Source organism: Vipera ursinii, assembly GCF_947247035.1.
Source record: "Vipera ursinii genome assembly, chromosome: 1".
Classification (NCBI taxonomy): domain Eukaryota; kingdom Metazoa; phylum Chordata; class Lepidosauria; order Squamata; family Viperidae; genus Vipera; species Vipera ursinii.
In genome coordinates, this window is record NC_139512.1 from 20687913 (window position 1) to 20715857 (window position 27945).

Genomic DNA, 27945 nt, shown 5'->3' on the forward strand with positions numbered 1-27945 from the left:
TTTAACCCAGAATAACATTCAATCTAATAGCTGCTTATTAACAAAAAAAAGTCCTTCCTTTTCATTGAATGAAACCGAAGGATCTTTGAAAGACAGAGGATGGGTAGAAGGGAGAATCTGGTAAGTTTGGCTGGTGATTCATGTTTTGAACATCCCAAATTTTCCAACAAAAACATTTTGTATCAATTATCTCAGGCTGGATTACAATAGCTGGGGAAGGTGAGATGAATTTACCAATAAGATTATTTAATGTATGCTATTCAAGACCCCATGTGGTTTGAATCAAAGCCATCTTAAGGGACATTGTATGCACCACAGTATCATCTTCATTTCTGGACATTTACTTCTGGCTGGACCCTGAAGAGTTGCTAGCAATAGCTTAGTGGTGATGGTGATAGGAATGGTAAGAAAAAGCGATTTTCTAAAATATTTCATATCAACTTCCTTACAGATATAGAAATTTAAAGGGATAAGAAGTGAGAATACAGTATGTAATACAATGGAGCTAAACAGCAGCAACTACCACAACAAATCAGGGTGATTTAAATCACTAGACAGGCAGACTTGATTAAATTATTTACATCACAATTTATTCATTAGTCAGGGAGATTCTATCATTATTTCTAGCAAAAGTGCACTCTTGTTTGGTACCTCTTGAATACATAGTCTTCCTCTGAGAGAAATGTAATTAAATTTCATTTTTGGTTGGTACATACCGTATAAAGCAATTATTTAATCAAATTTTTACAGATTAATTTTCAGGTGAAAATGGAATGATAAACTTAATACTAAGCAAGAAGATAAATTATTTTTCTGCCCTGTAACAAATAAATCCTGTTATCTCCAGCTTCACCAAAACAGTTTGCTCCCCCACATACAAAAAAAGGAAAGGAAAGGAAAGAAGGAAAGGAAAGGAAAGGAAAGGAAAGGAAAGGAAAGGAAAGGAAAGGAAAGGAAAGGAAAGGAAAGGAAAGGCTACCCCAAAGGGCTGAAAGTCTTATAATCCAACACCCTGCTCCAAACAGAAGTCCTTATACCATCCTGGACAAGTGGTTGCCTAATCTTTTCTTGAAAATCTTCAATAATGGAGCACCCACAGTTCTGGGATCAACTAAAGCACGAAGGGAAAAATAACGGTATCGCTTAGACCACGGGTAGGCAACCTTGGCTCTTTTATGAGTCGTGGACTTCAACTCCCAGAATTCCTGAGCCAGCTGTGCTGGCTCAGGAATTCCCATGCCATTCCCAGGCCATTCCAGTTGTGCTGGCTCAGGAATTCTGGGAGTTGAAGTCCACGAGTCATAAAAGAGCCAAGGTTGCCTACCCCTGACTTAGATTTTTATACCACTTCATAGGGTTGTATAGCACTCTCTGAGCAATTTACAATATCACCATATTGCCCCCAAGAATCTGGGTTCTTATTTTGTTGATCTTGGAAGGATGGAAAGTTAAGTCAACCTTGATCTCACTCAGGATTGAACTCCAGACTGTGGGCAGAATTAGCTTGCAATATTGCATTCTAACCACTGCATCATCAGGTAGAAACTCCCCTTTGTTGTTTCATTGAATGAAAGACAACATTCATCTTGCAGAATGTTCTTCTTCAACATTCCCCCAACTTTCAACTGGACTGGGCTTGTAGTTCTAATCCAGCCTTTTTGGTCATCATCCTAAATCTCCTTCTAATCCGATCCCATTCCATCCTATCCCATCCCAGGCATTTGTAAACAATCTTAATATCTGTCCTGAAATCATGTTTGAAAAGGACACCTAACTATAACCCTGATCACATACAGAGACAGTTGTAATGGCTCCATCCTCTGAAAGGAAATGTGAAAAAATTCACGTATGGATGAATTGATGATAGATACAGCATACTAGCTGGATAATTCTGGGAACTGAAGTCCACACAACTTAAAGCTGCCAAGGTTGAGGAATGCTGAGATAGAGAATGAATAGGTAGCAGTAGAAAAAGTAGCAGGGGAAAAATATTAGTTAAGGTATCTTACAATAATAACAAACTTCAGAAGTGTATTAAAGTGCACAGTATTTACTTATTCAGTTTGTATGGATGCTCATTTCAAATAGTGATTCTGGGAAGGGAACAGTCTTAAAATAAATTTAAAAAAATTCTAATCATACAGTAAGTAGAAAACATAAAATACACAGCAACTGAGGAAGATGTCAGAATCAACAGCTGTTAGCATAGTCAGGGCTCCAGTCCCTGACACATTCCTATTATAATAGTATTACCGTTATTGTATATGCAATACAGATGATTAAAAAGAACCACTCTGTAGCATGGAAATGCAATAGAGATACATCAGCATCATTTATTAAATATTTTACACCACCCTCCTCCCAAAAAAGGTTTAATGCACAGGAGAGGAAAAAAAGGCCCAAAATACCTGTTTTGTTGGAAAGACGGAATGACACCATTTTGTCAGAAATATTGCAGACGTTCCTGACTGATGCAATGCAACTGTAATTGGCGTAGTCCTGAGGTCGAAGATTCTTCAGCTTCAGAATCTTGGTTTCCCCCTGTAGCCAGCGGAAGAAACATTAGCACAGGGCAAGATCATTATTATAATTCAAGAAAGAACATGCAAGATAATACATGAAGGCAGTCTATTCTAAAAGGATACCCATGTTGCAACTTTCTCCAATTTAGCATCTTCCAGATGTGTTCAAACTGCTCCACATCTACAACTGCATCTCTCGGTGACAAGGGAATCGAATGCCAACATATCTGGTGGGCCTCAAGTTGTAGGACAATTACTTTGGCACAGTGTTTTTCAAAGATGATCAGGGGACTGGAGGCTAAAACTTATAAAGAAAGGTTGGTGGAATTGGGTATGTCTAGTTTAATGAAGAGAAGGACTAGGGGTCTCATGATAGCAGTATTCCAATATCTCAGGGGTTTCTACAAATTAAGTTATTCCCCAAAGCACCTGAAGGTAGGACAAGAAGCAATGGATGGAAACCAATCAAGGAGAGAAGCAATTTGGAACTAAGGAGAAATTTCCTGACAGTTAGAACAATTAATCAATGGAACAACCTGCATCCAGAAGTTGTGGGGTTTTCCAACGCTGGAAGTTTTTAAGAAGAGATTGGGCAACCATTTGTCTGAAATGGTATCGGACAGAAGTCTTCAAACTTGGCCCTTTTATGATTTGGGGACTTCAACTCCCACAATTCCTCAGCCAGCGTGCCTGGCTGAGGAATTCTGGGAGTTGAAGTCCACAAGTCATAAAAGGGCCATGTTGGAAGACTCCTGGTATAGGGTTTCCTGCCTGAGGAGGGGGTTAGACTAGAAGACTTCCAAGGTCCCTTCCAACTCTGTTATTCTATTCTATTCTAAACTGGCAATTTTTAAGATGGACTTCAACTCCCACACTTCCCCATTATGACTTGGGAATACTGGAAATTGAAGTTCACACATCTTAAAGTTGCCAAGTTTGAAAAACACTGCCTTAACATATCCAATCAAAATATGTATTGGCTCAGTTGTTTTATTTCCAAGCAGAGATTATTTTTCTTGCTTTTCTCTAACTGAAGTTTGGGGGAAGGTAGTTTACTCAATGGCACATCAGCACTGCAAATATCCCTCTTTTCCTTATTAAGTCTTTTTCCTATTATGTTAGTTTCCCTTATTTAATAAAATGCTGCATTGAATAAGAGAGAGAAAGTTACTGGATTCAAACATCACACTAAACAATGGTTTGCTTTTACTATGGCTTTTTAACCAAATCATAATATTTTGTTTCACATGTAAGCCTAAACCAGAAATCATCATTTATTTTATTTATTTTTATTTTATTTTATTTTATTAGATTTATATACCGCCCTTTCCCGGAGGACTCAGGGCGGTTTACAGGGCATTTTAAAATCATACCAATACAAAATACAAGTTAAAAGACAAATAAAAGATTAAATTATCCCTGAAAATAAAACCCCAGTTAAAATTCTCAGCCTGGGTCAGAGAGCTCAAAGAGCCAAGTCTTCAGGTCTTGGCGGAATGAACGTAGGTCAATGACTTGGTGTTTAATCCAAAAGAAAACAAATTACTTAAGCAACCCAAAGGAAACAAACCACTTAGTATCTTAATGCAATGTGTGAATTAACTGCTAGCTTCCCTCTTGGATGGCTTGTACTTTATAGCGTTTTCTGAGACATTTGATACAGCACAGGTAGTAAGAAATCTGTACTGTATACTAAGACTAAATCGGAAACACTTCTAAGACTGTGCAAACCTCACACAAGAGAAACCATGCTTTACACTTGCAATATTTTGTGTTGGGTAGCAGTTGATTATTTACATTTCCAGAATCCTTGCCCTGAGAAATTCTAGTTCCCAATGGATCTGCTACAGTTAAGAGTTATGGACATTGATTTCAAACTTCCCAGGCAAAGGAATCACCATTCCTCAGTGTAATTGTCAGCCTTCTTGCCAACCAACAGTGAATGTTGAAGCCTTGCAGGCCATGATTCAAGGGCACTGCTTCTGCTAAGCCAGTTTTACTGTAAGAATTTGGGGGGGGGGATTCTATAACTACAGTATTGTGGGCCATAGGTTCAGCACAATGAAAAGTCAATTTTTTTAATCTTTTTTTATGCCTGAATGGGCTGAATGCTTCTTAATTTGAGGCAGCAGGAGAGATCAATATCTATGTATTGTTGTAGACTGTATTATAGATGACAAGCTGTCTGCAAGGACTATAAATCCTTCCATTCCCCACCATCCAGTCAGAGCTGAAGACCCTTATTCCATGAGAAGTAAAACAAGAAAAACAAGAAAGTCCAGTTGCGTGGTGAAAAAGCACCATTGGGATAACTATGACCTGGATGACTGAGAATCTTCACAGACTGTATAGACTGCTACAGATCAGTTTAATATTAGGTTATTTTCTTCTGACCATGACTAATGGTATGGAGAATGGCATCACCCCAATCTATATGAAACCAGAGAAAGAAGCTATAAGGTTTTTGCGTACAGATTGAACACTGAAAGTCACCAGAGAAATTCTACTGAGAGAGTGAACAACACATGAGGTATGTATTGCAAAAGGGCACTTTAATAATAATAATAAATAATAATTGGGGTTTTAAGTGTACAGGGTCAATTTAATATTTTTTAATTTGGTTTTTAACTTTTGTATGGTGGATTTTTTTAATTCCCTGTAAACCGCCCTGAGTCCTCAGGGAAAGGGCGGTATATAAATGTAAATAAATAAATAAATAAATAAAATAATAATAATAAATAATAAACCTTTTATTGTCAAAGTACAACATGTGTACATTGAGATTAGCTGAGCAGCAAGGAGTGATAAAACCCTCATCTCAATATAAAGTGAGTTTATCAGTTTAAAAAAATCCTCCTGGAAGGTAGGAAGATATGAGTAAGCTTTTTCAGGAAGACAGGAGTGGGTTTGTTTGTTTGTTTGTTTGTTTGTTTGTTTTTGGAAATATGACAAGCTATAATGAGATCTAGAGGAGAATCCAGAAATGGCATGAAGTTGAAGCCAGAATTCTTATTCAGTTGGCCAAAGGTAAAGGTAGTAGAGTAGACATATGATGACACCCTAGTTTTATACATCTATTTTCAGAACAAGGTTTCAACACAAGATACTGTATATGCAGGTCTGTAAAAACCTAGACCTGTTTCATGCTTGTATTAGAAGGGAAATAATTCATTTCATTGGGATATTTCATGGTTTTTTTTTCTTTCCTTTTAATCCACAGGAGCAATCTGTATTCATTTATATTTGTAAATTGCTTTGGACACACAGTCCCCTGATTTATGTAGCTTTTAATGTAAAATGCTTAGGAACTTATTTTAAATGCAAATTTCCTCCACAATCATTCCTTCTAATACTAATTTTCCCAGTGTAGGCTTTTAAGATGAACACTTCCCTGATGTAAGCTCTTTTTTGTACACTAATGTAGCTACTGCAGTCTACACAAAAGGCTTAGTGGGTTTTTGTTTAGGATGGAAGATAAACACAACCATCACCTGATGTTAGTATCCAGGCAATTCAAAATCTGCTAAAACAATCAGTCTCAGATAATTTTCCAAGTTTGATTTCAGACTCAAGTCACATACAGTTCAATATAAGTCCCAGATTCCTAGATTTGTGTAATTGTTCATTTAATTTCACTTGGATTATTAATCTTTTAGGCAGAGGAATTATTGATGCAGCATCCAATTTCTTAGCAATATCCAACCCTTGAAAGTTTTTAAAATGGGGAGTGATTTTGGTGAATCCAGGTAACATAACTCTGAAGTTGCTGAGAGTGAGTTGGGCGGCCATTTAATTTTCTTAAATAAATAAAATAGATCTGGTGTTTGGAAGACCTGTGCCTGTTTCTTGGATGTTCTGGTGCACAGATTCACCTTAGGCTGCGGGTGTGGAATCTGGTTCTATGAGAGGATTGAAAGGAGGAAGGATGTTCATAAGTTAAGTTGTGCCCTGACACTGTAGCAAGGAATTGGGAGGTGTAAAAGTGTTTACAGGGAAGTTCTCTCTTTTCTGTTTGATCATTGGGAGGAGAAAGTCTGCTGGAGACCCAGGCAGGTGGTTCAGTGCTAGAAATTGTATTTGCCTCACTAGGCACAGATTCTTTCTTATGCCACTGCTTTCGTAACCAACTACAATGCAGCTGTGACCACAATGTTTGCACTCAATGGAGCTATGGCTGTACAAGAGGAAACCAGCAGGGGCACAGGCAAAGAAAAGGCATAAGCAAGCCATCCAGGTCACATCAAATCAATTTTATTGACCTATGCATCTGCTTTGTACTCTGAAATGTACTATGCGGCTTTGAAGATTCAATGTACATTGCTTGTTGCATCTTTGGAAAGAGCCCAGGTTGAAGTAGAGTTTGAACTATAGTAGTCCTTGACATAGAACAGGGCTAGGCAACCTTGGGTTTTTATGACTCGTGGACTTCAACTATGCTGGCTCAGGAATTCTGGGAGTTGAAGTCCACGAGTCATAAAAGAGCCAAGGTTGCCTACCCCTGACATAGAACCATTCATTTAGTGACTGAAGCTACAGCAATGCTGAAAAACAAGTTACTTAAAACTTGTTCTTACACTTACCACCGTAACTGCATCCAAACAGTCACACAATCAAAATTTGGGTGCTTCACAACTAGCATCTATTTACAAAAGTTGCAGCATCCCAGGATTAGGTGATTGGCATTTGCAACCTTCCCAGTTGGCTTCCAACAAGCAAAGTTAATGGGGGAAGCTGGATTTGCTTAACAGTTACATAATTCACTTAAGAACTGCAATGAATCAGTTAGCAACCATGGGGGGAAAAAAGGTTCTGGTCCCAATTGTGTAAGTTGAGGACTACCTGTAATCTGAAGATGCAGAGATCAAATTGTTCTAATTTAAAAATGGTTTCCTGGGCCAATTTACTTTTAGACAGAGTGTGCAACAGTAGGCAAGGTTTGCCAATTGTTGCTCCTGTGCACCCTCCCTTTACCATAGGAAAGCTTGCCCTAGAGAATTATTTCCAGCACATGCCATCAAACACAGAGCCATTTTTAATAAAGTGAAATAAGTCAAGTTAACCCCCAAATAGGAAGGTGTATATACAAGTTTAAAATTTGAGATTATTTGCTACTCCAAGAGAAGGCAACATGGTCTCCACGAGACAACAACACTCTCAAAAGGAACACATCATTTGGCATATTGCAAGATAAAATGCTATCTTTTTAGAGTATAACAAGGTAAAGAAAGCCAGTAAGGCATGGCATCTAGCATCTTTCCAATCTCTTAATAATAGTTTCACAATGGATCATTTGACCAAAAGATAGAACCAAGCAGTTGGTTATATTCCAAGCCATTAACTATTTGTGAACAATTGTCCTGATGATGGACCAGGAGGTGACACAGAGAGAGACCTAAGATGATAACAATTGATGGCTAAACCCAGGGTTGTTGTTTTTTGTTTTGTGTTGTTTTTTAATCCCATTTATATCCCGCCCTTCTCTGAAGACTCAGGGCGGCTTACAATCTAAGAAGCACAAATCAATGTGCTTAGTTTTGCTATACAGTAAATGTATTCCCAACTGCAAGCATGTAAGAAAATGAAATGAGGGTGGGGGGGATAATATATTGTCTCATATGCTTCAGGTCACAGGCTTGGATAATTGAGGGACAGCTTATCTCTCAAAGTTTCTGCCCAGCCTTTTTGATTTAGTAGAGTTGGTGCATTCCATGGGCCATCATTTAAATAATGGGTTCCCAAACGTGTTCCTTTTCTGTAGCAGTATCTGTCCTCTGGAATGAAGCCCTTCCTCCTTCAAGAATTGAACATCTCCCACCCTACTGGTATCTTGAAGGATCCTAAAAACCTGTCTCTTCATGTAGGCCTGTGGTGAGGACAATTGATACTCCTTTTCTTTCTTTTCCCCCCCTCTAGATTTGTTTTCTTTCCCCTTGTTCCCCCCCCTTCAGCTGTTTTTGTATTGTTCTTTGTTCTTAACTGTTTGTAATAATTGTAAACTGTCCAGAGTTACTAATGGTCTAGTAGCCTATAAATTTAATAAATTATTATGGTTGTTACACAATTAATATCTTTTCACAACAATGTGAAGTCACAGCTGTGTATCAGTGTAATGTATGTGTGATCCAAGCAGTTGTGACCTTTTGTAATTGACCGATATAAATTTTGTCAATGTGCCCATTTTCTAAGTGCTATCCAATAGTTTTTCGTATGGCACCCAATGTACTGAGAAATTGGAACATTTCATAGAGGACAACAACCAAGAGGTTAAGGAACACAGGATGAAAACTATAAGGAATGTTTGAAGGAACTGAGCACATTTAGCATGGGGAAACAGCCATGGGGAGACATAGCTGTCTTCAAGTATTAGAAGGTCTGTCATGTAGAAGAAGGAGTAGAATTGATCAGGTTTGGTTTATGAAATAAAGAAAAAAAAACCAATGGAATTAAATTACAAGGAAACAGATTTTAATTAGACATCAAGAAAAAAAATCCTAATGATAAGAGCTGTTCAGTAATGGAACAGACTGCTTTGGGAATTGGTTGATTCTCCTTCACAGGAAGCATTTAAACAGAAACTCGCAAAGGCAAAAAAAACCCATCACAATATGTTATAATACACCATGTGATGCTATCAAGTTTGACACCCATGCTATAGTAGTAAATTCTGCTAAGTTCAGAGCAATAAGTCAGATTATCTGCAAGATCCCTTTCAATACTCTTGATCGTATGAAATGTGAGAAGTTAGGAAAAATGTTGACTACCATAGATGTGATTGTACAATCAAGGGTAGAATAATTATGGACATGTCTCAATGTGATAATGGCAAGCACTCTACAATCCTCTTATAAGAATCTCACCATGGTTTGGTCTTTTCTATCACCATGAATAAGAATGGTTAAAATCAAAATGCAAAATAACATTTTGGCATAGCACTAGTTGAAATTAATACATTTGAACATGAAATATTTTAATGTATAGTGGAAATTCTCAACTGTATTGACAGGATTGGGACCAGATGAGACAATAATCATGTTACCCACCCCCAACTCCCCCAATAATTTTCATAATCATTCCATATTGTAATTGCAGTGCTCAATTATGAGATTATATTAGCTGTGTTTATGCTAATTAAGCCATTAGGCATAATAAGTCTAATTACTCAAATTGGCTGAAAAATATTTTAATAAATGGTAGAAATTTTCACAATGTGGATTGAATTTAAACTGGGGGATCCGCTCTAATTTTACTTTGGAATTGGCTGGCCTTTTGCTCCCTCTGTATGCTAGCAGTTTGTGGAATTGTATTGCACCACTGAGATGTGAAACTAAATAGTTTTGAATTGAATAGCTCCTATTCCTAGAAGAATACATCACATTAGTAGCAGGGACAAACAAAAGTATCTGTTCCCAGTTTGTTTTCCTTTTGAATGCACTCATTAATAAGACAATTTCCCCCTATTTTAAAGTATTTAAAAATAAATGTACAAGCATTACATTTAAATAATATTTGACTATTATTTATTACTTCTCTCTCAAAATATTTATTTCAAAGCTACATCACATAGAACAAAACTTATTTTATGAATGGAGAATGAGTCACTGCATACAGAGTCTCATTTTCAAACTATATTTCATTCTAGTAGGTTCTGATCCATTGAGGATCTATTGGATTTTGTTCAAATTTAATTTCCAATTGACCCCTGATTCTTCAGTGTCCTAAAGCCAGAGAAGTCATGGCTTGATCATTTTAGTGGCTGTAATAAATTCTTGGCCCCATTAATAACCCCAATTGAATGAGGCTTTATATGCCTGGATTACATTGCATAGTTGCTGATTCTTACAGATTATTGTTGCTCGCACAATCAAATAGATGTTGAGACTGGATATGGCATTTTTATCCACCTACTGAGATCTTCTTAAGAACCTAGGTTAAGCAGGTTATAACATAACAAAGTGAAATCACAGCTGCCAGTTCTTTAGCTGGTCTTGGTCTTCACACAAGCACCAAGAACCTAAGATATTCTAATATAGGGCTTTTCAACCAGTGGTACGGGTACCACCTGTGGCACATTGGCACCTGGCAGGTGGTACGTGGCCATCCTAGAGAAGTGGTAGTGGGGGAGGGGAATGAGCTGAACTGGTGGCAGCATCACACAAGCCTGAGCTAGAGATTGCTGGAGGTGAAGGGCTGTCAGGACTCAGCGGAAGCACCAGGATCAGCACCAGGCTCCAGCTGGAGCTCGGCACTGATCCTGGTGCTTCTGGTAAGCCCAGAAGAAGCACTGATCAGCTGGAATGTTGCAGCATCTCCAGGGTCTTGTGATTTACATTCAGATGCTTGGCAACTGATTTATATTTATGATGGTCACAGTGTCCCAGGGTCATGTGAAGTGACCAAAAGCTGCTGCAACCACCCAGCAGACGGGGGGAGGAATAAAAACCAAACACCCCCACCCCACACCCCCACTGCCAATCCTCAACAGAAATGCTCACAACAATGAAAACCATGGACAGAAGGAAGAGCGCCGCCGGGCGGGCAGGCAGGTGTCTTGCTCGGCTGTGGTTTGGGGGGCACTTTTTTCAGTACCATTATAACTTCGAACAGTCACTAAGTGAACTGTTGTAAGTCGAGGGCTACCTGTACTTCATCACTTTTTTCCTTTTTTTTTTTTGGTCATCAAGTTTTTGGCACCTTGCTAGGCGACTGATGGTACTTGGATGTTGCCATATCCTAACAGTGGTACAATGAGTGAAAAGGTTGAAAAGCCCTGTCCTAAAATATCAGCATAGTATACTGTATGTTCAGATCCAAGCAGTGTACTCTTCTATAATTGATAGATGGAAATTTTGTCATCTTTTCCAATTCTTTGTTTTGTATTCTACTGTCCCTGTGTATTGACACAATTATCTACACTTTGCTCTTTTCAACCACAATTTAAATCTGATGTGTTATGAGCCAAGACTTTACCAGTTTTCCATTCAGAAATCCCACAACATTTTAACCTACTTATTTTCAACTACTTCAACTCTTATGTTCCTACCAATTTTTCATTACTGGCATCTGATATTTTTCATCAATGTTCCAGTGAATTATTTTGGAGACCAATACATTGTTGTTTATAATCAGTTTGTACAATCTTCTTGAATGAGCTATATATGATCTATTGTTTCTTCAGCTTCTTTGGACAATCTGCACTTTGACAATTTTTCAATTCAGTCTTTGATTGCATTAATTTGAATCGCTTGCTCTTGAGCAGCCAAAGTCTTCTTTTCTTTTTTTAAAATGTTCCTTGTGAGGTAGACCAGACAGGAAGCATGGACTACTAGATTAGATGGACTATTTCTACTTTATTGTTACATTTATTGTAAGATTACATTAACAGAATCTTGCAAGTATGAAAGTACATTTGACCCCTGTCACCTTTTGAAATGTTTGCCACTCCTATATTCCTTTTGTGAACTAATTGTTCCCAGGTTGTGGCTCTTATCCCCCTCCCCAAAGTTATTCTCACATACCATTACAGTTATGGCACTTGACTCTTTCTACCAGCTTTATACAAATGTATATTTGTTGGGTGTCCTCTATATCCATAGGATGGTAACATAGTCCAGCCTACATTTTGCTGTCATTGCTACCAGATTCTCACAAAATAATTTGTCTATCATTTTTATGCTTAACTAAACTGACCACTTTATTTTTTTAAAAAGTGATCAGGTTGGTTTAGCATAACACTTTAGCATCTGGCACCATGCCCATCCTCCATAATTTCTCAGAGATCAAAACAGAAATCTATGAATTCCTTCAAGACTTTTGCACCTAAATGGTTTAGTTTTAGATATTTAAATTTACTCATGGTAATCAGATGCTCCTTAACTATCACTTTAGATCACTGTGCCCTCCTTTTATCAATTACTCTGCTTAGATTTGTTTAAATAGGTTTTGGAGGTTTTGTTGGGGGGGGAGGAAACTAAACCAAAGTAGAAGTTGATATGTGAGTACTGTCCACTCCCTGTCATTTGTCAATATCCCACCCACCTTCCCCAAGCAATGAGCCCACCCACTTATTTTTTCTCAAAGAAGACAATATTTCCTCTAGGAAAAATTTGCAGATAAGGATCCATAAAGGAGAAATATTAAGTAGAAAATAACCTCACCAATATCTGTCACCATGCAACAATAAATAAAAAATCTGAACTGAAAGACAGACTAGGGAAATTTGAAGGCATCTGAGAAAGAGGTAAAAAAAAAAACAAGTGTCTTTTACAAGGGAATAAAAATGGTAGGAAATTACAATTACAAAGTTTAATGATCCCAAGTTTTGGAACTAAAACCAACTTTCAGTACAGATTCTCTTTCTTCAAATGTACTAAACTTAGGGTCATTGCAAGAATGTAAACATAGAAAAACAGGTAGAGCGATGTTCTCTCTGGATGCATCTTCTCCGGCTGCCTCCTCAGACGCTACGGTAGTTCAGAGAAGGAAGATGAGCTGGTCCCTGACTCCTCAGGGGAAGATACGGCAGGAAGTCCAGGGTGACTGGAGACTCTGATCAGGAAACAGCAGGCTCCAGATCAATGGAACAGTCACAACTGGAGTGACAGTATGAGCTGCCCTCTGAGTACAGGCCGATAGAGATGCAGCTGCAACAGGTTAGCCCTGAGGCTTTGGACAGGGTGCAAGCACAGCTGCCAGTGGACAGCACAGATAAGGAGGAGGAGCCACCCTCTCCTTCCAATCCATGAACACACAGGGCCAAGAGAAGACAGGAGCAACAACGGTCTGCCCGACTACTTACGAGGCAGCAGCCTCACTCCTTGCAATGGGTAGAAATGGTATTTAAACTGGCCAAAAAAGGGAAACAACACTGACACAATGTGTTGCTCTTCTGTGTGTTTCTGCATTGTCTGGATTCTTGCCTTGAACTTGCAATCTCAAACCTTGGACCGTGCCTTGACTTTCATGCCTTGCGGATTTACTCTGGATTGTGGATTTTACCTGACCTCGTTAAGGGGGCTACTTTTTACTTTCCCTTGGACTTGCCTAGTGATTGAAGTTAGATTTTGGGGGTGGGAGGGCTTGGCTGAACAGGGGACTGTTCCCTTCTCTTAAGTCCTTGGAGCCATCATTCAGACTCATTGGTGCACGTGTGGACTTTAGCAACTGCTGGAGATTACAAATTTAGGCTTGTATTACTCAATAAAGACTTCTCATTCCTCCTGTGGTGTATTGGTGTGTGAGCAGGACAGCACAGGTAGTTCTCAACTTATGACTGTTCATTCAGTGATAGTTCAAAATTATGACTGAGCTGAAGAAAGAGACTTATGACTCCTTCCAATTTTATGGCTGCTGCAGCAGCCCATATGTCACATGAGCAAAATTTTGGTGCTTGGCAATCTGCTTGACCTTATGCCTGACTGCAAGGATGCTCTGGCCCCCCTCCCCGCCTATCTTCCCCCTCCCATCCCACCCCATTTGGCCCTGGCTAGGGAGGTGATGGAGTGCAGGCTGGCCCTGTGCTAGACCTCCCAAGGTTTCCCTCACCTTTGAGGCACCCCCCTACTCTGTTTAACAGCTGCAATGGGGAAAGGGGGCACTTCTCTGAACAACTATCATGACTTACTACCAAAATGGGCATGCACCCTTAACCTATAAGCCTGGTATTTCCTAATTTCCCATCCCAAAACTAACCAGATCTAACCCTTTTTAGCTTCCCTAATACCAGTGAAGTATGCTGTCACCTGCTATAAGAGATTGGTTATGGTGTACCATTATAGTCCTGGCAATCTTTCAGTGGCATAGCATTTTTCAGCCATTAAAGACATAACTTGATGTTTTACTATGAATGAGGTTTCTACTGTCAAATAATGGTACCCTCCTATTAAATACAACTTCCTCCCTGCTTAGCTTCTGTCAAAGTCAGCCTTATGCTGTCACTAGTTAGCAACTGATAAACTGCATTTGGTGACTCTTCCCCACCCCTTAGTAGAAAGAGGAACTTCAGACACTAACATGGATCATTATAACATAAGAGAGCCAGTTTGGTGCAATGGTTAAGGTGCTGGCTTAGAAACTGGGAGACTGTGAGTTCTAGTCCCACTTTAGGTATAAAAGCCAGCTAGGTGACTTTGGGCCAGTCACTCTCTTAGCCCAATCCAGTGCACACGGTTGTTGTGTCGAAAATAGGAGGAGGAAAGAGTATTATTTATGTTCACTACCTTAAGTTGCTTATAAAAGTAATAAAGGTAGGAGTTAAAAAATCCCATCTAAAGGTGGGATAAAAACAATAATAAAATAAAAATCCTGGTTGGCCAATCAAAACTTCACATAGAAAACAGCATTTGATAAGAGATGATATTAAGAAACACTCATGGATATTTGATCTAGGATGAACCAATGTTAACTGTTGGGACAATTTGGGACAGATAAGAAGCCATGGTAAATTTTCTATGACTTGATTACAATAACAATTTGTTAACATAGGGTTTTGAAATTTCATTGTTGCCTTTTTTATTATTCTTCCACCTGTTAACTGTTTGGTCATTAATACAGTAGATGGATGACAAGTTAATAATCTGCAAATAGAATTAGCAGTTTAAAAAAATGGGGGGCCTGTTTTGCAGGGGGGTGGAAAACTAATGTTGTAATATATTTAACAGTATTCAGTTAGGGCGAATAATATGTCCATATGTGTTAGTGTTTTTTTAATACACTTGTTTAATGTCTTTGTTTTGTTGGGGGGCTGTTGTTGTTGTTTGTGTCTGTTAAAAACGTTGGGAATTTTGTATTTTCTCTCTTTTGGAATAAAATAAAAATAAGTTTAAAAAAGCTCAGCATTTTGAGTTGGCCAGTCAGATATTAAAAGCCACAAAATGAAATCCTGAGATACCCAGTTTTAGGAATGTAAAGAAAATACAACTTCCTGTAAGACTTTTACTTCCTTAGATTCCTGCCCTCCTTTTTCTTTCTCTCCATTTAAATGATTAAGTCTGTTCTCTACAATCTCATTCTGCAAGGTTCAGTACTCAGGATAAACTGAGTCACCCTGTGAGGTTAGGGTTCTCTCTCCCATGTTGTGCTTGCTCTCTCGCTCTATCATCATCATCATCATCATCATCATCATCATCATCATCATCTCTCTCATCTCTATTTATTTCTCTGCCTTCTAGCTCTCTCTCTCTCTCTCCTATCTGTCTCTATATCATCTCTACATTTAAGATAACTTTGCAGTTGATTGCAAGAAAGATTTTACAAAATCCCTAACTGCTTTGTTTATCAACATATAAACATATTGAGCAGGGGGCTGGACTAGAAGACTTCCAAGGTCCCTTCCAGCTCTATTCCTATTCCTATTCCTATTCCTATTCCTATTCCTATTCCTATTCCTATTCCTATTCCTATTCCATTCCATTCCATTCCACTCCACTCCACTCCACTCCACTCCACTCCACTCCACTCCACTCCATTCTATTCTATTCTATTCTATTCTATTCTATTCTATTCTATTCTATTCTATTCTATTCTATTCTATTCTATTCTATTCTATTCTATTCTATGCATTCTGTCTAGTAGAAGGTCCTGAAGATAATTGCTTATTCCTAGCCTACCTACTCAAGATTCCTTTTTTCCCCCTCTGTCCTCTGAAAGAGGTGCTATAATGCTTTCTAAATGCATGGTATATACCACTGAGATTTAAGTCAACCTATATAGGAATATGTGAGAAATGCAAGTATAATTCCTAAACCTTTAATTATACCTTATCCTTTTTATAAACATTTTTTTCTATCTCCTGCTTGCCCAGAGAGAGAGACACTAATTCAAGCTGACCTCTGGTAAATATAGAAAGGTTAGTGATAAGCCTTTAGTTATCAACATGGCAACTTGATTTGTTCATTAAATTCAAAGCAGAAAATGAATCCCAGGCAGCAACCTGAAAACCAAACACTTTCCAAAATGGAATCTAATTTAATGTGACACATCATATAACCCAGTGAGAACTTATCTAATAAAGGAGATAATAATAAACATTTCCGTATCATGGCATTATTAGGCAAGGAATGCTGGCTCACAAGGAGCCCTTCAGTTTTAATTAAATGCTCACAGAGAATCAGTTGGCCTATTTGCATCCATTTTCACAACAACAACAAAATAGCAACGTGGCAGTGAAAAATTGAGCTAAAGCTCAGTCTCTGACTATATGTGACAGGAAAGTGGTTAGAATGTAGTATTGCAGGCTAATTCTGCATTCCCACTGCCAGGAATTCGGTTCTCACTGGCTCAAGGTTGACTCAGCCTTCCACCCTTCTGAGGTTAGTAAAATGGGTACTTTCCATTGTGCCCCCTAACATTTAATTAATTGATTTTAATTATTAACAGAAATTGTTAACTAACTGACTAGTTAAAAATTCAACTGAATTACTATATGAGAAGTTGCTTTAAGCCCTTCAAAATGGCATTATGTTTATGAGTACTGAGCTTCTGATACTTTCCATTACACTTTCATTTTCTCTTCCTTTCTCTACTATGTTTATTTTTCTCTTAGAAATCTTCATATGTCCCTGTTTAAGTTAAGCATTAGTTTAAGCGTTCGTGAAATTTGGCACTTGGCAACTGGCATGTATTTATGACAATTACAGCATCTTGAGGTCACGTGATTGCTATTTGCAACCTTTCCAGGGGGCCTCTGCCAAACAAAGTCAATAGAGGAAGCTGGTTTCACTTAAATGTGTGATTCGCTTAATGACAATGGGAAAATGAGGTAGTAAAATCAGGCTTACTTAACAACCTCATCTTTTAGCAATGGAAGTTCTTGTCCCAATTTCTGTAATTATGCCAAGGAGTATTTGGATATAATCCATTCTCCCTTGAATGTATAATTTGCATTTTAGCAATAAAGTGAGATAAAAAGTTTATTTTTGTATTAAAATATTATTGTACTGCTATGTTAAAAGAGCCAAAACCTGTATGAAAAGATCTCAAAAATTACCAAAGCCAGCATCTATATAATGAAATCACTGGTGCAAGTTTATATCAAAGCTGGTAAAGAAATGTATTCAACAGATATAGCTAAACAATCTGCAGGTGGGAAAAATCTGAGGTACCCATTACTTGCAACAGAACTGACTTCAGTGTATATTCGACTTTTATAGTCTTTGTCCAATATTCAATAGTTTGGGTCTTGTTGTTGATAGATATCCATAAACAGAGCCTAAAAGTGGTAGATTTTTCTCTCCCAGGTTATAGAATATGCTAATTGCAAACAATTTATATATATATAAAGGATATAGTTTGCTTTGTATCTCATTAAATGTTCTCTTTTACTTTCCATAATCCTTTTTTGTTTTATTGGCTTGTGTTCAAATATTTCTTCTTGGAAATTTTCTGTATCTGACTCACCAGTATTCTTTTGTTCACATGGGCAGCAGTAGAAATCTAGATGGGAAGATTCTAGAACAAAGACTCAATACTATGTATGTATGTATGTATGTATGTATGTATGTATGTATGAATGTATTCAACCTTTCTTATTTTACAGATAACTCAAGACTGGGGACATATCCAATACACTTTTCTCCTCTTATTTTCTCCATAATGAATTGGGCCCAAGATCACCCAGATGACTTTCATGGCTAAGGCAGGAATAAAATTCATGGTGTCTCACTTTCTAGTCTGGTGCCTTAACAACTAGACCAAACTAGCTCTTATACTTAACCTTCACAATTATTTTACAGATCAAGCCTGAAAGCAGTTTTCCCAATCTTGGGATAATCACAGGTAAATAAATACTATCAAGTTAACTCTATTTGTATGGGATATTACTCCTCAAGTCATGCTAATTAATCCAGCATGCAAAAAAAATGAATATAGAATAGCATGACGTTTCTATGATTTTACTCAGATGGTGGTTAGTGCAATATAACAGGGAGAGAAAGAGTCAAATCCCTTCTCACCCTATGATTCCAGCCTCCTTATTTTTCTGCAAGGTTCTGCTAGTGATTTTGGGCAATACAAACCTGTCAAGTATAATAAAGGACCAAAGTGATGGGGCTTTCAAAGCTATTAACTGAAAATTATCTACAAAAGTTGCAAGTGGTATTGTGCTTGGGTGCTGATTGTACACTCAGCGTCTCATTTGTTTCCTTTCACAGATTCTTATGACTTGATCCCAGGAGTTGGCAAAGAAGTAGGTAGAGTCAGGCCTTTGTTAGCAGCCCTGATAGCTTGCATACTTACAATCTCTAAGTTTAACATGCAATGCTGCATGTATTAGCAATTCATGAATAATACCATCCATTAAAAATGAAAACAGGGGCAGCATCTCAAACTACTTGGGCACAATTCCTACTTGCTTCCTTCTTTTAAATCTCTTATCTGCATTCAAAGAGAGGCTGCTATGATCCTTCTTGCTGGATTTTGTAACCTAGGTTGTTTACCTTTTAGATCCCACATCAGCAGTGTGGCAAGACGGGGTAAGCAAGAAGAAACAGAAGGGAAGGAAATGAGCAAAGCTGCACCCATTTCCTCTCTTAATTCAGTAAAAGTAGTTTCAACATTTTTGCTACACATGTTTCTGTTGTGGGCAAATCTGAGATTTCTGGGAGTGGATTTAACATTTCTTAGTGGATTTAGCAGGGAAAGAGGAGAGAGAGAGAGAGAGAGAAGAGAGGGAGAAGGAGAGGGTGAGGTGAGATAGGGTGCAAATTGCAGTTCTTTTTATAGTATAGATGGATGTCTTCTTTAACTTTACATAAAGCCAATTATGCTTATACTGCATTCTGTTGTCATTATATAGTACATAGAGGAATACATTTCCAATCTGTGGAACTCAGGACTATGTGGCAAGCACAAATTGTTTAAAGAATTTTTGAGCACAATTGTTCTACGGTACTCATTTTGGGAGTAGTTTTCCTTAGATTGGGAAAAATTGTAAGCATTTTCCCCAATATAATGTGCTTTTTACACTACTAATAGCAATAGCCATAGCACTTAGACTTATATACCCCTTGATACTGCTATACAGTATTCCCTGAGGGGTTTACAGAGTCAACATATTGCCCCCAACAATCTGGGTGCTCATTTTATCGAAAGGATGGAAGGCTGAGTCAACCTTGAGCCAGTCAGAATAGAATTCCAGTCTATGGGCAGAGTAAGCCAGCAATACTGCATTCTAACCACTGTACCATCCTATATCTCCATATTCAGAATATGCACTGTTCCCATCATATTCTGCCCTGTGTAGATACCTTGTTAAGCACAAAAGACATCACAATATACAAAAAATATTTTTTTAAAAAAATGCATTTTGGGCATTAAGTGTCCAGATTGCAGAAATTTTTAAAGATTAAAAAAAATGATCCTCAATACCACCCAGTAATGAAATTATAAAAAGAAGTACAATTACTTTGTAATGGACATCATACGCTCTTGCTAGTTTGAAGAGGAAATAGGATTAATTTATAGATAAAACAGCACTGGGGGAAGAAAAATAAATAATGACAAAAATATAACTGTACCTTGATCCCTACCTGTGTAAAGAAGGGCTCATAAATTTCAACACCTTTGTCAGATCCTTGTAATAGAACCTCTTGCCCTCGCCTCCAACTGTACCGAACAGGTGGGTTGGAATTGGCTACACACCTAAGGAACACAGTTCTCTCGTAGTAAAACTGTTCTTTTGCTTCCCCTATGCTCTGGTGGACTGTCACAATTGGGTCATCCAAATCTGGGAACACAAAGAAAGAAGAAAGGAAAAGATTAAAACAGGTGGAAAAAAAAACCCTCCTTGAGTATGTCCGTGTGTGTGTGTATGTGTGTGTGTGTGTGTGTGTGTGTGTGTGTGTGTTAAAAAGATAGTAACAAGGAAACAATGAAACTGACTGCTTTGTTCATTCAGGCAGGGAAGTTTGAGTGCTTAGGCATAAAAAGTCTGGCTTTGAATCCCTGTATTTCCAAACTTGATGATAACAATTGTATTGCTGAGGAAGAGATGGTCTTCTCTATTCAGAGGATTAACCCAAATTCACATGAATTTGGCATGAAAAGATGGCTGAGAATATTATTTTTAATTTGCTTTGGTTTTCTGCTTTGTTAATAACTAGTCAATATTCATGGATTTCTTTATAAATGGAGTCATGATGAAGACGTAAGATGAGTTCCAACCAACTTTAAATATGTCTTCATTTCTTAAAAAAAATAAAATAGCTATTTTACTGGGACCCCTCCTTCAAATGTCAAGGAAAGAGATTTTACAAGATACTCTTCAAAGCTTGTTTTCAATTGATTCATTCCTCTAGCTCTGCAGTGAAGTCTTGTCTGACTTGGTTGCCTTGCTTTTAGACAACAAATTCCGTAATTTACAATAAACATGGTACCCCTTAGCCATTATAGGAATTGTCACGCATCTTGAGGATTACAGTTTAGGAGAAGGCTGAACTGCTGCCCTTCAATTTGAATCATATCAACATTTTAGCATCCCAAATTCAATGTATCAATGATAGATTTTAATATATTACTTATTTTTTATCCAGTGTGGTTGAAAATAAGCATATTTTTAATTGTGTTATTTAAATTGGTTTCCTCCCAGTTATTAGCTCCTTTAATATTTGACTTTTTAACATATTACCTATACAGTGGAACTCACATAACTACATAATTTGGAGATCACTAAGATCAATGGACAGATCATTCATTTGATTTGTGTGAGTATGACACAAATTCATTGATTTTAGGGGGATCACAGCACCGCAGTGTAAGAAGCCTGTCTTAAGCCTATAAAATTCATTGGGTGCATTTCAGTTTTTGATGTGCTCCTTGGCTGATTTATAACTTCCCAGACTTCAGTTCTTCATCCGCAAGATATATTTCATAATAGATTCATGTGCAAAGCATATCCATTCATAAGATAAAAAAGTCTTCTGCAAGTGCCAGGGAGATAAAGAAGTTTGACAAAGCCAAATTGTAACATAAAACTAGTATTCCAAGGTATCTAGAATACAGTATGACACCCTTTGTTATAAGTCATTTTGATCAAGGGATTCCAGCCAATCAACAATATTAATCAGGCAGCTAATTCAGCTTAACCCCACTTCCACCCCATGCCATTATTATTGTTTCAACTGGTATTTTCAATGTTCTAGGCATCCTGAAAGCCAGTGAGAATAGCCAGTTCTTACAAAGCCTACTGATATTTGAACATCCAGGATGTTTCCTCAAACATAAAGAAACCACTGTATTCTTTATGAGTTGTTCAATTTTTCTTCCAAACTAACAAGACGCTTGTCCCTGAATTTGCTATTAATTCATGAAAATGGACCAGCACAAAATGCCAAGATTCCCTCCTATTAGTAGAAACCTCTCCATTCAGAGATCTAACCAAGCTTCTCTTTAGGATTTACAGCAAATCTCCCCCACTCTTACTATAACTGATTTTTTTCAATTAAATTTACTTAAAACCAGAGACATCACCTGAATGGTAGTCATGATGAAACAGGATCTTGAAGGAGAGATACAAAAAGGAACCTATGTTGTACATATTGACAACATTTTTTGCTTAGAATACCTGTATACAGGTAATCCTCAACATACATCTGAGCCCAAAATTTCTATAGCTAAGTGAAACATTTGTTAAATGAGTTTTGCCTCATTTTATTACCTTTCTTGCCACAGTTGCTAAGTGAATCACTGCAGTTGTCAAATTTGTAGCACAATTGGTAAGTGAACCTGACTTTCCCATTGACTTTGTTTGTCAGAAGGTTGCAAAAGGTGATTGCATGACCTCAGGACACTAAAAACAACACACACACACACACACACACACACACACATCAGTTGCTAAGCATCTCAATTTTGATCATGTCACTATGTGGATACTGCAATGGTCATAAGTGTGAAAAATGATCATGTCACTTTTTTCAATGCGTCGTAACTTTGAACAGTCACTAAGGAGTTAGATAATGAAATGACTGCAAGCAAACAGCCAAGCTCAGAGGGTCGCAAGAACTCCATAGTTCAACTTTGAGCTACAGATATTCCCTTCTATTTAAAGAAGAGAGCTGGTCATTTTATGAGTTAACTCCCCTTTATAATTCTTGAGAGCCATTCAGATTTCTAGAGGAATACTATGAAAACAAAAATTGTCTGGGTATTTTCTATGGTTATCTAGGTTATCTAGGTTTTCATACCCTACACAGCAACATGGCAGAAGATATTAATAACTCTTCTTCCCATGAATCTCTACATAGAAGTGTCCATCCACTGTGGTTTTTTTTTTCTTTTTTTCAAATTTTTGTTTTCTCTTTTGTTCCAATTTCAGAAAAAAAAATGGATAATGGGGCAACATCTTGGTCCCTTTATATCCGGGATATAAAAATGAGACTTGGAACATAATCCTATCTTCAATTCTGTGTTTCAAATATGTTATGTATTCACATATTATTAATGTTATATATATGTATAAACAGGGCAGAGGTAAAAGCCGCGGCAGCTTTTGACAGCTGTCAAAAGCTGCCGGACAGAACTACGCAGGCGCCAACCGACTGACAGTTCTCGGCTGTCAAAATCACCTGGTAACAGCACGCGCCGCCGATGACAGCTCCGAGCTGTCAAAACCAGCCGACTCCGATTGGCGGAAACGAACGGCGCGGGAACCTGGCTCAGCCCTGATTGGCCAACCTGTTGACAGCTGCTAGTATAAATAGGAGCCATGTTCTTCTGTTGTTTGCCTGGTTCGTAAATAAAGTTAAGTTGCTTAACTTTGCTGTCTCGCCTGCTTCTTCGCTAAAGCACTGGCGACGAGGATGGGATGCCTGCTTGCATAGCTGAAGTCACCGCCTAAGGGGAGAAGAGATTTTTTCCCTTAGCCTGAGCTAGTCACTCGCTGAAGTCACTTGGGAGCCTAACTCCCACACAACGCAAGCAGCTGCACCCACGACTAGACAGACAGCATGACGAACCACGGCCACATTCGAGAGTTCAACACTCGCCACCCAGAATGCTGGGAATCTCATCTGGGCCAGGTAGAAGGATACCTGGTGGTGAAGAAGATTACGGACGATGGGGCGAAGGCAGCCGCCCTCCTCTGGCTCAGCGGGCCTGCTGTCTACGATGCCGCTGTGGGACTCTTCAGTCCTGAACCTATCGCCACGATCTCCTATGCTGACCTCACCGAGGGGCTGAGTAAACACTTCATGCCCACGAAGTCAGAGCTCTTCTGGAGGGTAAATTTTGCCTGAAGAATACAGCTCCCTGACGAGCCCGCCAATGACTTTATAACCCGGGTCAGACACGCCGCACGGCGATATCGCTTCCCGGATTTAGAGGACCGAATCCGGGACCAAATCGTCATAGGGCTTAAAGATGAGCGGCTGAGGAGGAAGCTGATCGCCAAGCCCAAACTGACACTGGCTGAAGTGGCTAGGGAAGTCATTGCCTACGAGGACAGCCACGGTGACAACCAACGTTCCCCTGACAGCGGGCCCAGCGGGTCCGTGCACCAGGAGGACGGCGGTTTCAGCGGTCCAGAAGAAGACGACGTCTCCATGGACATCGATGCTGTGCAGCGGCGGTTCAAAAGGCTCAGGCTGCCACGCAACAACAGAGGGCGCCCTGCCAACAACCAAAGGGGCGCGAACTACCAGCCAAACAGGGCCAAATGTGCCAGTTGCGGCGGAAGCCACCCGAGAGCAGCGTGCTGGTTCCGCAGTGCCAAGTGCCATGGATGCGGAAAGACAGGTCACCTCAAAGCCGTGTGCCGTAGCCGTAGCCGAGAAAATCTGCATGAACTGGAGGTGACGTCGGCAGGTATGAACCAGCACACACCCAGGGTCAGGCACAATTCCAAACCCCTAGTGCTAAACGTGAAGGGAAGGGCAAGGGAACACACAGTCCACAGCACCCTTAAGCCCAAAGTCAAGGTGGACGTCCTGATTCACGGAATTCCCTGTGAGATGGAAGTGGACTCTGGGTCCTCCGTCTCACTCATTTCTTGGCAAACTTACAGGGACATTTGTAACCGCAGCAGAAAGCGGCCCGCCCTTCGCCCCACCAAACTCCGCCTAGCGGATTTTCAAAAGACGCCCATTAAACTCCGGGGAAAGGCTTCCGTTCCAACAGAGTTTAAACAATTTAAAGGACCCCTTACTATACTAGTGACCCAGGAAAACAGGACCAGCCTGCTAGGACTGGACTGGTTTGAGGCGCTAGGGATAGCGTTGACAGGCGTCAACGCCACTCAGCTGTCAATCTTAGAATCCGTCTGCCTTCAATTCGCGGACGTCTTTGACAGCTCACTGGGGAAATACACAGGGCCACCTGTATCATTAAAACTAAATCCGAATGTAATGTCTGTCAGAATCAAGGCGAGAAGAGTTCCCTTCGCCTTAAGAGAAAAAATAGAAACTGAACTAGACCGATTAACTAACTTAGGGGTCCTAGAACCAGTAGAAGGGGCAAAGTGGGAGACACCCATAGTGACCCCAATTAAGCCAAATGGTCAAATTAGAATATGTGCTGACTATAAAGCGACCCTAAACCGCGCTTTAAACGCCCATGCCTACCCGGTCCCGGCTGTCAAAGACATCCTCGCGGCCATTAAGTCAGGCGCCATTTTCGCCAAGTTAGACTTGGCGCAGGCGTATTTACAGCTGCCTGTCACCCCTGACACCGCCTTAGCTCAGACAATCGTAACCCACAAAGGAGCTTTTAAAATTAACCGCCTTCAATTCGGCATCTCTGCAGCCCCAGGGATCTTCCAAGAAATCATGGAAAAAACACTGAAAGGGATCCCTGGGGTCTGTCCGTATTTCGACGACATCTTAATTGCAGGGAAATCTGAAAATGACTTAGCTGACAAATTAACAAAGGTGCTCCTTAGATTCAGGGAGGCTGGCCTTAAATTAAGACGAGACAAATGCTCCATAGGGGTGCCCTCAACAGAGTTTTTAGGTTTTAAAATTGACGCAAAGGGAATTCACCCCACTGAAACAAAAATTAAAGCCATTAAAACAGCACCAACCCCTAAAAATAAACAGGAACTACAAGCCTTCCTAGGGTTGGTTAATTTTTACCATACCTTCCTGCCTCACAAAGCCTCCATCGCTGAACCCCTCCACAGGTTATTAGATAAAGGCAAACCCTGGAACTGGTCACCTCTGTACAATAAAAGTTTTAATCTACTAAAAAATTTACTAACTAGCAATGCTACGGTGGCACTGTTCAACGAACAGCTACCCTTATGTCTGGCTTGCGATGCCTCTCCCTATGGCATCGGAGCAGTCCTAAGCCACTTAACTAAGGAAGGTACGCAAACCCCTGTAGCGTTCTATTCTAGAACGCTGTCAAAACCTGAGCGCAATTACGCTCAAATTGATAAAGAGGCTTTAGCTATAGTTGCTAGCATAAAAAAGTTTCATGATTACCTATATGGCCGACCCTTTACTATTTTTACGGACCATAAGCCCCTATTAGGAATCTTTACAGTAAACAAACTAACGCCCCAAATATTATCTCCCCGCATCCTGAGATGGTCTACCTTTTTGTCAGCTTATTCATTCACTTTAGAATATAAACCAGGGAAAACCATGGGCCATGCTGACGGGCTTAGCAGACTGCCCCAACCAATAATTGACCCAGACCCAGCACCATCTGGGAAGATACTGGCTATCTCAGATTTACCTGAATGCCCATTATCTGTTAAAGACATCTCTGCAGCCACTGCTGCAGACAAAATATTAGGCAGAGTCTTAGGCTATGTCACGTCTGGCTGGCAATCCATACCCCCAGACCCAGAATTCCAACCTTATATTTTAAAGCAAAAGGAATTATCCACCCATCAAGGATGTTTATTATGGGGCAGCAGGGTAATCATACCTGAAAAGCACAGACTTAAGATATTAGAAAACCTCCACGAAGGTCACCCAGGAACCGTCAAAATGAAGGCTCTGGCCAGAAGCTACGTCTGGTGGCCAGGATTAGACAAGCAGATAGAAGCGCATGTAGCCAGCTGCTATCCCTGCCAACTTGTCAGAGCAGCCCAGCCCCAGGCTCCCATACACAAATGGGAAACTACAAAGACACCCTGGTCACGTATCCACATAGACTATGCAGGTCCATTCCAGGGACAAACATTCCTAATAGTCGTGGATAGCTATTCGAGATGGCTTGAGGTGGCCCCAGTGACTAGCACAACTTCGGCAGCCACAATTCAGGTTTTAAGGGGGTTGTTCGCAACACATGGGCTTCCGGATGTAATAGTCTCCGATAACGGCCCCCAATTTACTTCCTACAAATTCCAGAGTTTCACAACGGCGAACTCTATTAGGCACACCACCACAGCTCCGTTTCACCCATCCACTAACGGCTTGGCAGAGGTGATGGTGAAGTCAACTAAAGAGGCACTGCGGAAAATCATCTCCGGCAACTGGCACCGCAGACTGGCTCAATTCCTTTTATCACAACACACCACCCCCTGCACAACTACAGGGAAGTCTCCAGCTGAACTCCGCTGGGGCAAGAGACTAACTACAAGATTGGACCGTTTACATCCTGACAGATCCCCCCCAAACCCAGAACTTCCCCTCCAGCACAGGACTCTCAGCACAGGGCAAGCTGTCTGGGCAAGGAACTACGGAGGGGGCAACAAATGGACACAGGGGGTTGTCATTGAACAAACAGGTCCCCTATCATACGTCATAGACACAGGGCATAATTCCCACATCTGCAGACACATCGACCAACTTCGGCGTTGCAACCCACAAAATATGGGGGAAAGGGGGAACGACGAAATTCAGGCAGAAGCCCCGCCACAAACACTATCCCACCAAAACCCCCCCGATCAAAATGCACCACAACAAGACCCCGCACAAAACGACGCTGAAACGCCGGAGCCATGCCCCATGCCCCCTGAGCCAGATCTCAATACGCCTGGGGAAAAGGAACGACCAGCTGAGACATCCCCCCGGCGCTCCGAAAGAATAAGAAGACCCCCCCCGCCTACTTGAAAGACTTCGAATGGGGAAACCAAAAAAAGAAACAGTTGGGGAAACATCAACTCAATCAGAGGGAGGGGTAAGGGGTGTTATGTATTCACATATTATTAATGTTATATATATGTATAAACAGGGCTGAGGTAAAAGCCGCGGCAGCTTTTGACAGCTGTCAAAAGCTGCCGGACAGAACTACGCAGGCACCAACCGACTGACAGTTCTCGGCTGTCAAAATCACCTGGTAACAGCACGCGCCGCCGATGACAGCTCCGAGCTGTCAAAACCAGCCGACTCCGATTGGCAGAAACGAACGGCGCGGGAACCCGGCTCAGCCCTGATTGGCCAACCTGTTGACAGCTGCTAGTATAAATAGGAGCCATGTTCTTCTGTTGTTTGCCTGGTTCGTAAATAAAATTAAGTTGCTTAACTTTGCTGTCTCGCCTGCT

At 40.0% G+C, this 27945-nt stretch overlaps 1 protein-coding gene across 1 annotated transcript in view; it reads right to left on the reverse strand.

Annotated features, from left to right (window-relative positions):
• Positions 1 to 27945, reverse strand: part of MDGA2 (MAM domain containing glycosylphosphatidylinositol anchor 2) — a gene marked incomplete at both ends in the record, with an annotated part of 636181 nt that overhangs the window by 299549 nt on the left and 308687 nt on the right. Inside the window, 2 exons of the mRNA XM_083348686.1 lie at positions 2409 to 2541; positions 20033 to 20241. Of these exons, the coding sequence (XP_083204812.1) occupies positions 2409 to 2541; positions 20033 to 20241 (342 nt within the window). The remainder of the gene's footprint in view (positions 1 to 2408; positions 2542 to 20032; positions 20242 to 27945) is intronic.